This window comes from Cynocephalus volans, chromosome 16 (genome assembly GCF_027409185.1).
Source record: "Cynocephalus volans isolate mCynVol1 chromosome 16, mCynVol1.pri, whole genome shotgun sequence".
Taxonomy (NCBI): Eukaryota; Metazoa; Chordata; class Mammalia; order Dermoptera; family Cynocephalidae; genus Cynocephalus; species Cynocephalus volans.
In genome coordinates this window covers 5,864,224-5,877,294 of record NC_084475.1, presented here as the reverse complement: position 1 = coordinate 5,877,294, position 13,071 = coordinate 5,864,224, and the positions used below count along the sequence as shown (strand labels likewise).

Sequence of the window (13,071 nt, the reverse complement as noted above, 5' to 3'; positions counted from 1 at the left end):
TGGAGAATGCATAACATCAGGAAATACCATTGTACCTGTGATTTAAAAAATGACTTCTGCCTGGGGGCAATTGTTATTGTTCTGAAAATATTTTAATTATCTTGAACACGTGAGTTGCCCGAGGCTAAAAAAAAAAAAAAAAGTTTTTTGGTTTTTTTTTTTCCTAAAGACTACTTGGACAGGGTAAGAACAGCGTTAAGGAAGGAATAACAAATAGATGGCAGGAATGCTGTCTTATGCCCTCTATGCCTTGCCCATGGCAGACATTATTAATTGATCACAGAACCCAGATAGCAAGATGCAGTGGAAGCCAGAAGGAGGTCCTTGTCCTCTCTGGTTGGTGTTTCTCACCAGCTGTTCCCTTGACAACTCACCCACTGCTGCCACTTCTGTGTGCCATTGAAAAACAGCTCATGAGGGGTCGGCCAGTTAGCTCGGTTGGTTAGAGCGTGGTGCTGATAAGGCCAAGGTCCAGGGCTCCATCCCGGTACTGGCCAGCTGCCAAAAAATAAAAAAAAGAAGAAAAGAGAAACATCTCGTGAAATAAAAACCAACATAAGGGAACAACCATTAATAAATTATAAAGGAAAATTAGAGACTTAAAGAATGCAAACAAAATTAGAATAAAAGTGAGAACATAAATAAAAGGCAACAAAGAGGGGGACACAGAAGCACAAATAAAAAGAATGAAAATTAAATTAAGGATTAAATTTAAATTTAAATGATGAAAAAAAAGTGTAACAGTTACAGATATAAAAAGGAAAGATTAAAAGAAGACAAAGGTAACCTAACGTTAGAAAGATAGAAGGAACAGAGAAGTATATTTTAAAAGAATTTCAAAGGAATTTAACAAAACAGATAACTAAATGCACGTTTGGGCTATTTTTTACAACTCTTCTGTTAGTCTAAAATTACCTCGTAGAAAGTTAAAACATTAATTAAGTGAAAAGCTGAAATAAATCTGGGGTGAAAAATTAAAAATCAAAAATAATGAAGTAATATAAGCATATACAACATAGTTACAATTTTTAAAAGGTACGAAATGAAAATCAAGACTATAAATTATAAAAGTTTAAAGGGAGGAAGTGAAAGCAACTAAAAGAGGGGAGTTTCAAAGGTAATAAGTAGAAAGTAGAAAGTAAATAATATGAGATAAATAGATCATTTAAAGGGCAGATATCAAAATAAAAGACAGGAAATTCGAATTACAGAGCAAAAAATGTAAATTAATGAGACAAGCCAAAGCGGCACGAACCAGAGCAAAATGGCTTACTCAAAAAAACAAAAATTTTTTAAAAATCAAAAAATTTATTGTTACAAGTTATTTTTAAAATCAATATGTATTCTCTGTAAAGATGACGACAAAGTACAAGTGAATGAGCATTTCGGTGGCTTCCGTGGAGCTGAGGCCACCTCTCCCGGCTGGGGCTTTTGGGGAAGGGGGTGCATGTTGCTTTTCAGCTCCAAAGCCTCAGGCCCCCCACCAGACCCTGTTTGGCACCTCTCAGGCCACCTTGGAATGCACGCCTGAGGGGCCTGGGGGGTGCCAGTGAGTGGAAGCCACAGCCCTAACTCCGGGGGGTGGGCTGTGAGCTCGGAGCTGGGGGAGTTGGGGACACCTGCAGTTGTCCCGAGCTGGCTTTTCTTCCAGTTGCCCTCTGATTGAACAATCGCTTTGCTTCTCTGTGCCTCCTTTTCCTTACCAGAAATGCCCTGCCAGTGCCTTCCCTCTCCTGTTCGGTCCTACCCTCTCCATTAAAGAAAAACAATTGAAACTACTAGTCAGCGGCATTTACTTTGTCACGATATGGGAAGATAAGCAGTCTGGGCCCGCTCAGCCTGCCTCAGCAGGTGGTTTTGACTATGAACCGATGTGATGTCGCTGAATTAAAAGTGCACGTAAACGTAAATGCACTTTGGCAGGAATACGGAGCACAGGGTGAGGCTGGGCATCGCTGTGGGAGGGGGTGCTGAGATCTGCCTGCGGTGAACTGGGGCAGGGGGCACCTCTCTCTCCCTGCCCCCACTCGGCCCCTCAACACTCCCGGGAACTGGGTCCCTCCGCTGGGCATCCCGCCCTCATCCTTCCATCTTCTTTCCCCAGGTGAGCCTTGAACCAGGATGGCTGAGCCCCGCCAGGAGTTCGACATGATGGAAGATGATGCTGGGACGTATGGGCTGGGGGACAGGAGAGATCAGGGGGACTATCCCCTGCTCCAAGACCAGGAGGGTGACACGGACCACGGCCTGAAAGGTGAGTGGACGGCCATGCACAACAGGCCCAGCCACCTTGGGGACCAGAGCCAACCCACTTGCTCTGGCAAGGGCTGGCAGGAAGCGTTCATGTCCAGATTTTCCAAGGAGTTTTAAATACTTTGTTATGTTAGATTATCGGTAGAGTGAAGCCTCACCAATTTGAATGAGCCAAGATAAGTCAAAATGTGAGGTTATTTGAAAATTTACGTTTCCAAGGAGAGTTTGCCACATGAGTGAATGTAGTGTGACAGAGGCTGCAGGGGCTGGCAGTCTCGTTAACACCAGGGCTCTCTGGAGTCTTTAGCCACACCTGTTAGCCTATAAATCAGTGCTATTCATTAGCAGGTACACTACGTGGCTTTGTACACTGTTTTTAATCTCTTCCTTGAATCAGGCCTGTCTGGCCCCTATTTGGCAAGAGTTGGTTAGTTCTGGGATTCTTACTGTATCCACATTAATAAACTGTATCAACTTCTAAATATTCTATAATACAGCCTTTTGGCCAAATTGACTTGGCTGCCTTCCCTCCCCTTCCAAGCAAATGCGTTTCGTTTCACTGGCTGACCGGCCTCTCTCCAGCTCCCCGTGCTGGCCCCTCACTCACTGCCAGGACACCAAGCTGGCCCAAGGGCTGGGTCGTGCTACAAGGATCTCTTCTACCCACGGGTGTGGCTGGGGACCAGTGCTCACGGGAGAGGCCCACGATTCAGTAAGGAGACAAAATGGCAGTCTACTTTTCTCTTTTCATGCTAAAAATAATAAAACATTTGCAGTTGGAACATGAGGTAGTAAATGGAAGTTGTGGAGCTCCAAGGTGGGGAGTGACCTCTGCTGGGTACATCTATCTATCCAGGAAGACTCCCTGGAGGAGGTGAGGCCACCAGGAGGTCCCGTGGGTGTGGGAAGCGGGGACCCGCAGCTCTCCTGCAGCACGTGGAACAGGCATCCCCACCCTGGAGAGGTTTCAGGACTCCTTCCGGGGGCTGTTTCAAAGGCTGATTTCTGTCTGTTTAAGCAGAGAAGGTGTTGGATTCAGAGGAGCTTGGGAATTAGAGACCTGGGTCCAGGTGGAGGGAGGTGAAGTCCTGGGCTACCCAGAAGCTCTCCGTGGGGGGAAATGCCCACTCCAGCCACGCGCCCCTGCTGGTGTGTGTCACCAGATGGTGAAGAGTGGGCTCCTGACCTCTACAGCTCGGGCCTCCCTCCAGCCAGTGCTGGGAACCTGCTTTCTCTTGTAAATCCTTCTCTGTCCCTTCCCACCTTTATCCCTCCGCTTCCCATTGTCCCACCCTTGTCCCACTTTCTCCTTTTCCTACTTTCCCTCTTTCTCTTCTCCCTCCCTCCCATGCATCCCTCTACAGTCGTCCCCCCACCCCTTTCACCCTGCTGCCCTACCCAGCAGGTTGGTACTGCTGGGGGTGGGGGGCAGTGGGGGGTAGATTTTGTCTCTTTCCCTGACAAAGGCCCTAAGAGCTCCCTCTAAGGTGCCAGGTGCACAGGACCTGTGTCATTATTAGCGCTGTTTTCATTTTCAAGTGTCTTTCACTTTCAAGTGTCTCAATTTGTGTGATAACGTACACGGCCACCCTACTTATGAGGGAACTATCTTAAAATGATAATTTAGGCATTTTTGTAGAATTCTACTGTTAGCTTTTGCCACCAACATCTCAGGCGATGCTCACAGCAGCCGTGAGGGCGGATCACTTTCCCTTTGAAGGTGACACATGGATTCCCCTCTAAGATCAGGCACTAGTATGTGGTGTTGCTAGGTCAGAACCGGGTCTTCAGCTTCATGTTGGTCATTTTTTCCTCCTTGTGGCTCTTTCTGCCAAATCCCCTTAGAACTTCAGTTCTTAAGCCTTCGTGGGTGGAATCCAAGTTAGAATCACAGCATGCTGAATTCTGCCTTGTATGAATTGTGCCAGTGAAAAATGACACTGTACTTAGAGGCAGGGCAGCCTCTAAGTTTAAAATTTAAGTTAAAAATATATATTATGTTGCAATAAACGTACCATAATAAGGTAAGATGTTAATGATGAGGGGAAACTGGGTTAGGGTATATATACTCTCTGTACTATCTTCACAATTTTCCTGTAAATCTAAAACTGTTCTAAAATAACAAGTTCATTTAAAATAAAGTCTGGGAAAAAAGTGGTTTTTACCACTCTTATTTTTTGAAGGGGAAACCAAATTCAATTCTAAAGTAAGAACAAGTTTACCAATTGTTTTAGTCCGTTTGGTGTTGCTGTAACAGAAATACCCGAGACTGGGTAATTTATAAAGAAGAGAGGTTTATTTGGCTTATGATTCTGGGACAGCTGCATCTGGCACGAGCCTCAGGCTGCTTCTACTCATGGCGGAAAGTGGCAGGCAGCTGGTGGGTACAAGCAGATCACATGGCGAGAGGAAGCAAGAGAGGGAAGCAAGAGAGAGAGAGAGGAGGTGCCAGGGTCTATTAAACAACCAGCTCTCGCGTTAACTCATAGAGCGAGAACTCACTCATTAATCCCCCCTCCCCCAGGGAGAGCATTAATCCATTCATGAGGCATCTGCCCCCATGACTCAATCAGTTTCCAGCACTACCACACTGGGGATCAAATTTCCACATGAGTTTTGGAGGGGACAACACATCCAAACTCCATCACCAATTTATATTGTGTTTCAGGGTTGCCCAAAGTATGTTAAAACTATTCAACTCGGGCCGGCCCGTGGCTCACTCGGGAGAGTACGGTGCTGAGAACACCAAGGCCACGGGTTCGGATCCCATATATGGATGGCCGGTTTGCTCACTGGCTGAGCGTGGTGCTGACACCACCAAGTCAAGGGTTAAGATCCCCTTACCGGTCATCTTTTAAAAAAAAAAAAAAAAAAAAAAAAAAAACTATTCAACTCTTTAACATAAAACATGATCAGAGTTTTATGCTAAAATACATATATGATATATATGTGCCCTCTCTCTTTATATATATAAAATGCAAAATTTTAATTGCTAACCTTTTTGAAATTGCTGTAAAGAGAAAGCTTGGTTGGTTTTTGGGGGTTTTTTTTATTTTTTGGTGGCTGGCCAATATGGGGAATGAACCCTTGACCCTGGTGTTACCAGCACTGTGGTCTCTCAGGTGAGCTAACTGGCCAGCCCTGAAAGGAAAGCATTTGGTGATAATTTGCTTACCCAAAGAATATACTTCCCAAGAAAGCAAGTGATACCTAGGAGGTTTTCATAGTTCCCATCAAATTAATTCTTGCTACTGAGAGTTTACAATGAGCTATTTTCATAGGGGAAGTGACAGGTTTGACTTGGCAGAAAGTGTCACTTTACTAGCAACGTTTTGGATTTTAAGTGACGGAAGACTATTTTGCATAATGGCAAGAAACCACATGTTCAATGCCAGAAAAAAGTATCTAAGTGGATGCTAAAAATTGGAATAGGAGTGGATACAGCCAAAGAGCTGCAAAGGGGGTGAAAGTTGGTTAACTGGTAAAATAATGCACCCTAAGAATTAAAAGGTGTTAATGGGTTAACTTGTTAAGTAGACTTCCTCCTCCCTCTTTCCCTCTCTCAGGGAATTTAACAAGGATAATGCAAATGATGAGGGTTGCAGGCTTCAGGACAGTTTGGGGGACGGGACACCATCACACCCATATACTGTCTATACCCCTGTGCCCTGGCAGTCAAGGCTCCTTGATAATAACAAGACCAGAATGACAGTCTGCATGATACCTGCTCACCATTTATCCACAACCGTCTTGAGGCAGTTTGCAGGTTTTTACCAGCTCCAGGACCAAGGAGTTGTGTGCGTGCTGGAAGCTTGTTTAGAATTAGCCATTCTTTGGCAGGATGGGTGTGGCCAGGGGCCAGGTGTCCAGGGTTGGCATTTTGACAAAAGATGTGGGGTGTCTAATCTCGCAGTGCACTTGAACTCCACTTGCCTTTTTTTCATTGTCTGCGTTCTGATTCATGCTCAGAACCAGCCCACCATCCTGAAACTGACTCTAAGCTTGCCCCCACCTCAGCTGGAGCCCACCAGAGCCTCCCTTTTCCCCAAGGGACACCTTTGAGTGCCCCAACCACACCCGCAACCTCACAGGTCAAATCCACACTCAGTGCGTCCCACCCTGGACCACTCCGGGTTTGTCTACTGCTGTTGGTGGCAGCACGGACACCCAGTCCATCATGACCCCGGCCAGTCCTTACCACAACCTTCCACGGCACTCAGAGACCTCACCTCCAATTTGCCTCAATCCAGACATCCTCGCCACACACTGTGGTTTTGCAACAGAAGCCCTGCAGACTCTGTACCCTCTTCCCTTCATCCTCTTTCCACCATCCTGCTGTCCTGCCGTTCCTTAAAGCAGGGCTGGGCAAACAATGGCCCATGGTCCACATTTTGTTCAGCTGGTGGGCTGAGAATGGATTTTACTTTTCACATGGCTGAAAATAAAACACCACCCTAAGCGTGTGGCTTCCATCTTCAGGGTGTCTCATTGCTCAGAAGGGCTGCTGGAAAAGGAGGAAGGGGAGATGGGCACGAAGGGGGCTCCTCCCAGCTGAGCTTCCCCTGTGCAGATATTTTCCTGGATGTCCTATCCAATGACTTCCCTGGGAGATTGGAAGAAGTGGCCTTTTAACTGGGCACAGCTCTGTCCTGAGTCATATCAGGGTTCTGTTCCCAAGGAGGATAGAGAGAATGCACACCAGGTGGGCTCTCAGCAGTCTGTGCCACAGAGAGGGTGTTTGCAGTTTCTAGGCTAAAAGTCTCCATGTGCTTGATGGGGCATTAATTTCATATGGGCTGTGGCTACAGTGATGCTTGACTTTATGGCCGGAGCCCGTTTGTCTACCTGGTGCAGTGATCGCTACCTGCCAGGAGCCTCCAGTCCACGTCTACATCACCATTATTAGCACCATAAAAATACTCAAGTTCCTGTTAGTGAGCAGTACTACACTGGGCCCTTCAACCAGGGCGGCATAATAATGACTGACAGTAATAAGTACCACTCACTGAGGGCTCCTCACATGCCAGGAATAGTCCGAGGTGCTTAAAAATAAGATTTGGGCAGTTTTAGGCTCACGAAGGCTTATGAGTGGGTGGAACTAGTACCATGCCCATTCCATAGGAGAGAAAACTGAGGCAGAGGGAGGTTAGGCAACTTGCCCAGAGTCACACAACTGGTAGGTGGTGGAGCCAGGATTTGGGCCACATCTGCCTGACTCCAGAGGCTGTGATCTACTTTCCTGCCTTCCAGATTTCAGTAAGCCATGGATTGGACAATTAGGTGACAGGAAACCCATTCAGGCAACACATGCATGAAGAGTGAGGGATTTCTATCACACAAAGGTGGCGAGTTCACCGAGCTGAAACCTGAGGAGCGTTGACCTGATGGCTGAGATGCCACTGGGAAGACTGGAGAGGTCCTTCTGGTAATGTAGGACCAGGCGCCAGAGAAGCTGAGGGAAAGTTGATGACTAACATGTGCTGGCAAAGGGCTCAGAAACTCCAAGGGGAGCTTTTCATGTTACCAACTGACCCATCCATCTATCCGTCCATCCATTCAACCATCAATCCAATCATAGTACATCTAATCATACATACATCCAATCACTCAATAATCCATCTATCTGTCCATCCCTCCATCCCTCTATCCAGTCATCCATCCAGTCCTGTATCTACCCATCATCCAATTATTCAATAATCTATCCATCTGTCTATCCGTTCATCCTTCCATCCTTCCATCCTTCCACCCAATCATCCATCCACCTGTCCATTCATTCATTCATCATAGCTTGAGCCATGACTTACTGCCTGAGGACAGTCCAAGTGGGACTGAACTGCAAGGAGAAGCCCAGGATTGTCCCCATAAGCACTTGGCTCCTTCACGTTGATGAGAACTAGATCCACAACTACTAATCTTTACGGGTTGCACGGGCCGGCCCGTGGCTCACTCGGGAGAGTGCGGTGCTGATAACACCAAGGCCACGGGTTCGGATCCCATATAGGGATGGCCGGTTAGCTCACCTGGGTGATCCTGGTGCTCACAACACCAAGTCAAGGGTTAAGATCCCCTTACCAGTCATCTTTAAAAAAAAAAAATCCTTATGGGTTGCAAAGTGCTTTCACCAACATTCACTCGTGGGATCCTCCCAACAGCTCCACGTAGAGGCAGGTAGAGTCGATGTCACCTCACCCATTTTATAAATGAGGAAGCTGGGTCCTGAGCCACAAGTCCAAGATCACCTGACTAGAAAGAGGTGGAATGAGAACTTGAACCCAGACATTTGACCCTCGGTCCCGTGCTGTCTAGACTTTAACTCCCACTTCCTGTTAGGAGATTTGGAGCAGGACACTTTCGGCTGGTCCTGAGCCTGCACTGGTGCATGTGGACTCCTGAGTCTTTTGCTCTGTGTGGTCATCCTCTCTCCCTCATTAGGTTGTGTGCTCCCGGAGTGCAGGCTGAGTCTTCTAAGCTTTTTGGTTCCTTCCAAGTACCCAGCACTTGGTTCTGTACACATTGGCCTTTCAAGGAGTCTTGACCTTCTGTATTTTAAGACCTTGGCTTGCTCAGCCCTGGATACTGAGAAAAGCATTGCTAAGCTCATAAAATGACCAGGACAGAGTGACTTCTGGTGGTGAAGGTACAGGGAAGTGGACAGTTCAGTTTTTCCAAGGGGAGGCAGTAGATTTCCTCATTTCTATTAAGCCCACAGAAGCCACCTTACCAAGGACATTCATGGTGGAGGATGTGACTGTCTACCACTGTGAGCCTCTGTCACCCAGGCTTTGGATTCTAAAAGGACAGTTTTCCTGAAGGTACCCATGGCTGACATGTCAAATGTAACTCATAGCTTGTTTATCAGTCCTTGGAGACCTTTCCATGAAAGGATCTGGGTGAAGTCCAAACACAACCAAATGTCCATTAGAAGTAGGCGCTATGTCTGCCTTGAGCTAATTCCTTTTCCATGGAAGGAGCTGGACCTCTGAGTATTTTTGCAGGTGTCTACTTGTCATTATTGGTAGCAATGACTAGACAACAGGGTCACACATGGTCGGCTTTCTCATAGTTGCTGCCCATTTGTCCGTATAAGAGCCTTTGCCTTCATTGAAACTACTAGCTCATTACAAGGCAATTTCTCCTCTCGACCAGAAGCAAACACATATCACCTGTCTTTGTCTGGTGACCCTGGTGTGGGGCACAGTTGTGTTGGCATGGGAGGGGGAGTCCCCTTTGCGTTTTTATCATGTGGCCATGTTCCAGCTATCTGGGTTCCAAGCTGAGGGATTTTAGCTCCAAAAGACACTGCTCCCGAGTTCCTGCTGAGGTCAAAAGGGGGGATTAGGGAGAGGCAGCCATTCTGAGGGGCTCACTGTGTATGTTCTAGAATCTTCCCTACAGACCCCTGCTGATGATGGATCTGAGGAACCAGGCTCAGAAACCTCTGATGCTAAGAGCACTCCGACGGCCGAAGGTGGGACCTCCCTCCCCTTGTTGCTTCATGCAGGCAGCTCCCCTCCCTGCCTGCAGCCTGCGCTCAGCTCAGCCATGCTTTGAGCTCCCTTCCTGGCTGTGCCGCCACGTGCACCTCCCTCCCTGGCTGCATTTGCTGCTGCCTCTCGCCCTGGCTGAGAGACGTGCCCGTTTAGTGCTTTGCAGGACAGTGTTGCAGAGCCCAGCCCTGGCTTGAGGCTTTGTGTGCTAGTGCCTGGTGTGAACACCTTCATCGTGCGTGTGCTCTGGAGGCAGCCACATTTGGAGAGGCTGGGATCTGTAGAAAGCAGGGCCCATGCACAGCTCCACAAAGCCCTGGTTCTGTATCGATCGTCCTTCCACAACCCCTTCCTGGGGGAAGCCCCCACCCCACTCTTCTTTCATGAGCCACGCATTCCAGAGCAGCCACTTGGCTGAGGGATGGGGCAACTCAGTGCACATCTCCAGGCTCATATTTTTGGACATGCCTTAGTTTAGTATCTTTCATTTCTTGTGGTCTGGGCGTGGCCTGGGCCTCCGGACTTTGGCCACAGTGTTCATTCCAGCCCTTCTTCTAACTGTCCCCTCCAGATATTTGGTGTCTAGGTCGCTATAAAGCTCATCATGTATTTCCTGAAGTGCTCCTCAGACCCAATTTTGACCACCTTCTCTTGCTTCCCATCTGTGTCTGTCAAGACTATGTTTGGATGCAGAAATAAAACACAATTAACTATGGCATATGCATGAAGAGGTCTATTTGTCTCACATAATAAGATGTCTGCACTTGGACAGCAGCTCCCCAGTGTCAGTGATGCTCTTCTGTCTTTATCTTCTGTCATCCTTAATGGATGGATTGTTGCCTCGTGGTTGCAAGGTGGCTGCTGCACTTCCAGGCATCACATCTGCCTTCTAAGCAGGAACAAGTAGCAAGGCAAAGTGGCTAAAAGGGCCCTGAAACTAAATGTGTTCCCTTCTTATTAGGAAAGTAAGAGTTTTCCTGCAAGTCCACCTGACCAACTTCCACTTACATCTTGTTGGCCAGAACTGGGTCTCGTGGCCACCTCTGGCTGCAAGGGAGGCTGGGACAGCAAGTATTTCACTTATCAGCCTCTTTAGTAGAAGCGATCAAGGGAGAAGGGCATTGAGAAAGGCATGGAGAACCCATCTGGGCACCTGCCCGTCCTTCTCTCCATCCTCCCCGAGGAAGTTCAAGGTTCCATTCTCAGTGCTTCTCCAGGCCCTGCACATTACTTTGAATGTTGTGTAACATGGTGAGAAGCTGGCTCTGGCATCTCCCCAGGCTTCCACCTTCTGATTAATCCAGAAAGTGGCTGTCAAGTGCCTGCCAGCTGCTTGGTATAACATGCCTCCCTGGAGGAGTAGCAGGCGTGGCCCTTACCCCCGAGGTTCTTAGCCTAGTTAGGAGAATCTCCAGGCTCTTTGCTCTCCTTCTTAGAGCCAATGATGCAAGACATTTTCTGCTCATCTTGTTAGGACAGTTTTGCAGGTTGCCTGCCACGCTGGGAAAGTCCTGAAGCACTATGCCAGACCTCATGCCAGCTTCCCAACCCACGGCTTTCCTTGCCCCATCAGCATTTCACAGGAAGAATCTCCCGGTTGGATATTTGCATTCAAGTCTTGCTGCACTCTGGATGCTGTACATGTGTGGGTCCCAAGAGCTTCTGCTCCCTCTGCAGGGAAAGGAGCTCTGCGGGGCTGGGCTCTGCCTGCCTGCCCTGCCTGCCCCGCCTGCCCCGCCTGCACCCGAGACAACCCAACCGTAATTAAAATGGCCTTCATTGATCTAAGCTGACTTTGGCTCTTGGAAAGCCTTTGAAGCTAACACCTCCTTACATTTGCCTGGAATAATAGCTGGGAGCATGCCAGGGCATTGCTCAGGGAGGAATGCCGATTTGGGAGTGTCTACCTTGATGAGAGACTGACAGCAACTCCTGGTGGCAGATCTTTACCTCCTGCCTCTGCTGTGAAGGTGGCCCCACCTGCAGGCCCGTCACCAGCTCTGGACAGGACTGTGCCTGTTCACTGCCATGCAGGGGACACTGTGCTGTTTAATCATGGGTTGGGGGACAGGAGATTAGAGCTGAAAGAAATCTTGGAGGAATCCTAGAGATGACACTCCCATTTGCAGATGAGGAAACTGAGGCCCGAAGAGGACAAACCACTTGCCCAAAGCCTCACAGCCAAACCATAGGCCCTGGCCCTAACTCCAGGGTTCCTGCACTGCCTGTGTCCCAATCCTATTCTCCTGCATTGTCTTAGGGATCAAATAGCTGTGAACAATCATCTGGTTTTCAATTTTTCTTCTTTAAAAGTACCTGGGACCATCCCCAAGCAGTTCCTTGCACTGCAGTGTTTGCACGGAAGCTGCTCAGTCTCTCCTGGCAGATGGGCTGGTGGCTCCTGAGCGGAGCACCCAAGCAGCGTATTAACATGGGGAGGTGTCGGCAGGGGCCGGCTCTGGGCCCTGCTGTGTGATGTCGCTTTTTTGCATGCGGCTGAGTCCCCTCCTGACTCCCTCTACTCCTGCACTGCTCCCACACAAGAAGCTAAGGTGAGGGGCTGGGCGTGGCTTGTCCTGGCCCCTCTAAGGTGACTCTTGGTGGTTTCCAGATGTGACGGCGCCCTTAGTGGATGAGAGAGCCCCCAGCGAGCAGGCTGCCAGCCAGCCCCCCACAGAGATACCAGAAGGAACCACAGGTGAGGGAACCCCAGAGCCTGCCAGGGCTGTGGAGGCCCCTGCTGGGTGCCCCGGCTGACCTGCTGCAGCAGCAGGTGCATGCGGGGCTAGCCTGGAGTCCGAGTGAGGCAGGAATGTGGAGGATGCCAGCTTCGGGAATCTTGGTCCGTTAGGAGCTTCATGCCTCGATGCCCTGTTGCTTTGCGGCTGTCCACAGCCTCCCAGAGGATTTGGGACCTTCTGAGTTCCTTCCAAATTTTCCTCTCCTTGCCTCAGTCAGTGCATCTGCTCAGAGAGTTCTCTGCAGGGTTTTCTGAGGCAGGCGAGGCAGTGGCACACCCGTGCCTTGTTCACACCTGAGGTTGCCCACCTTCCTGCTTGGACTCTGCCCTGCGGCAGGGTAACCTCCCAGGGGTGGTTTACCCCCAGGAGCACCTGAGCTCTCAGCAGGGCCCAGATGACTGAAGCTTTTGAGGATCCTGGGGGAGTTCAGCATGTGACCTAGCATTCATTTCTAGGACTATGTTGTCTTTTCAAACATATCCGTGAAAAACAGGCTCGATGAGCCCATCCTGTCAACACAGATGACAGGGAATCAGTCAGGCGGGGCACCCACAGAAACAGCCCTGGGCTCAGGGCTGCAGAATCACTCG

General features: G+C 48.8%; 1 protein-coding gene across 8 annotated transcripts in view; it reads left to right on the top strand.

Moving 5' to 3' along the window:
* MAPT (microtubule associated protein tau) overlaps positions 1-13,071 on the top strand; it is a 108,642-nt gene that overhangs the window by 57,586 nt on the left and 37,985 nt on the right. For all 8 annotated transcript variants that reach the window (XM_063081330.1, XM_063081329.1, XM_063081327.1 and 5 more), the window contains exons 2-4: positions 2,105-2,254; positions 9,635-9,721; positions 12,352-12,438. In XM_063081330.1, coding sequence (XP_062937400.1) covers positions 2,122-2,254; positions 9,635-9,721; positions 12,352-12,438 — 307 coding nt within the window. In that variant the 5' untranslated portion in view covers positions 2,105-2,121. The remainder of the gene's footprint in view (positions 1-2,104; positions 2,255-9,634; positions 9,722-12,351; positions 12,439-13,071) is intronic.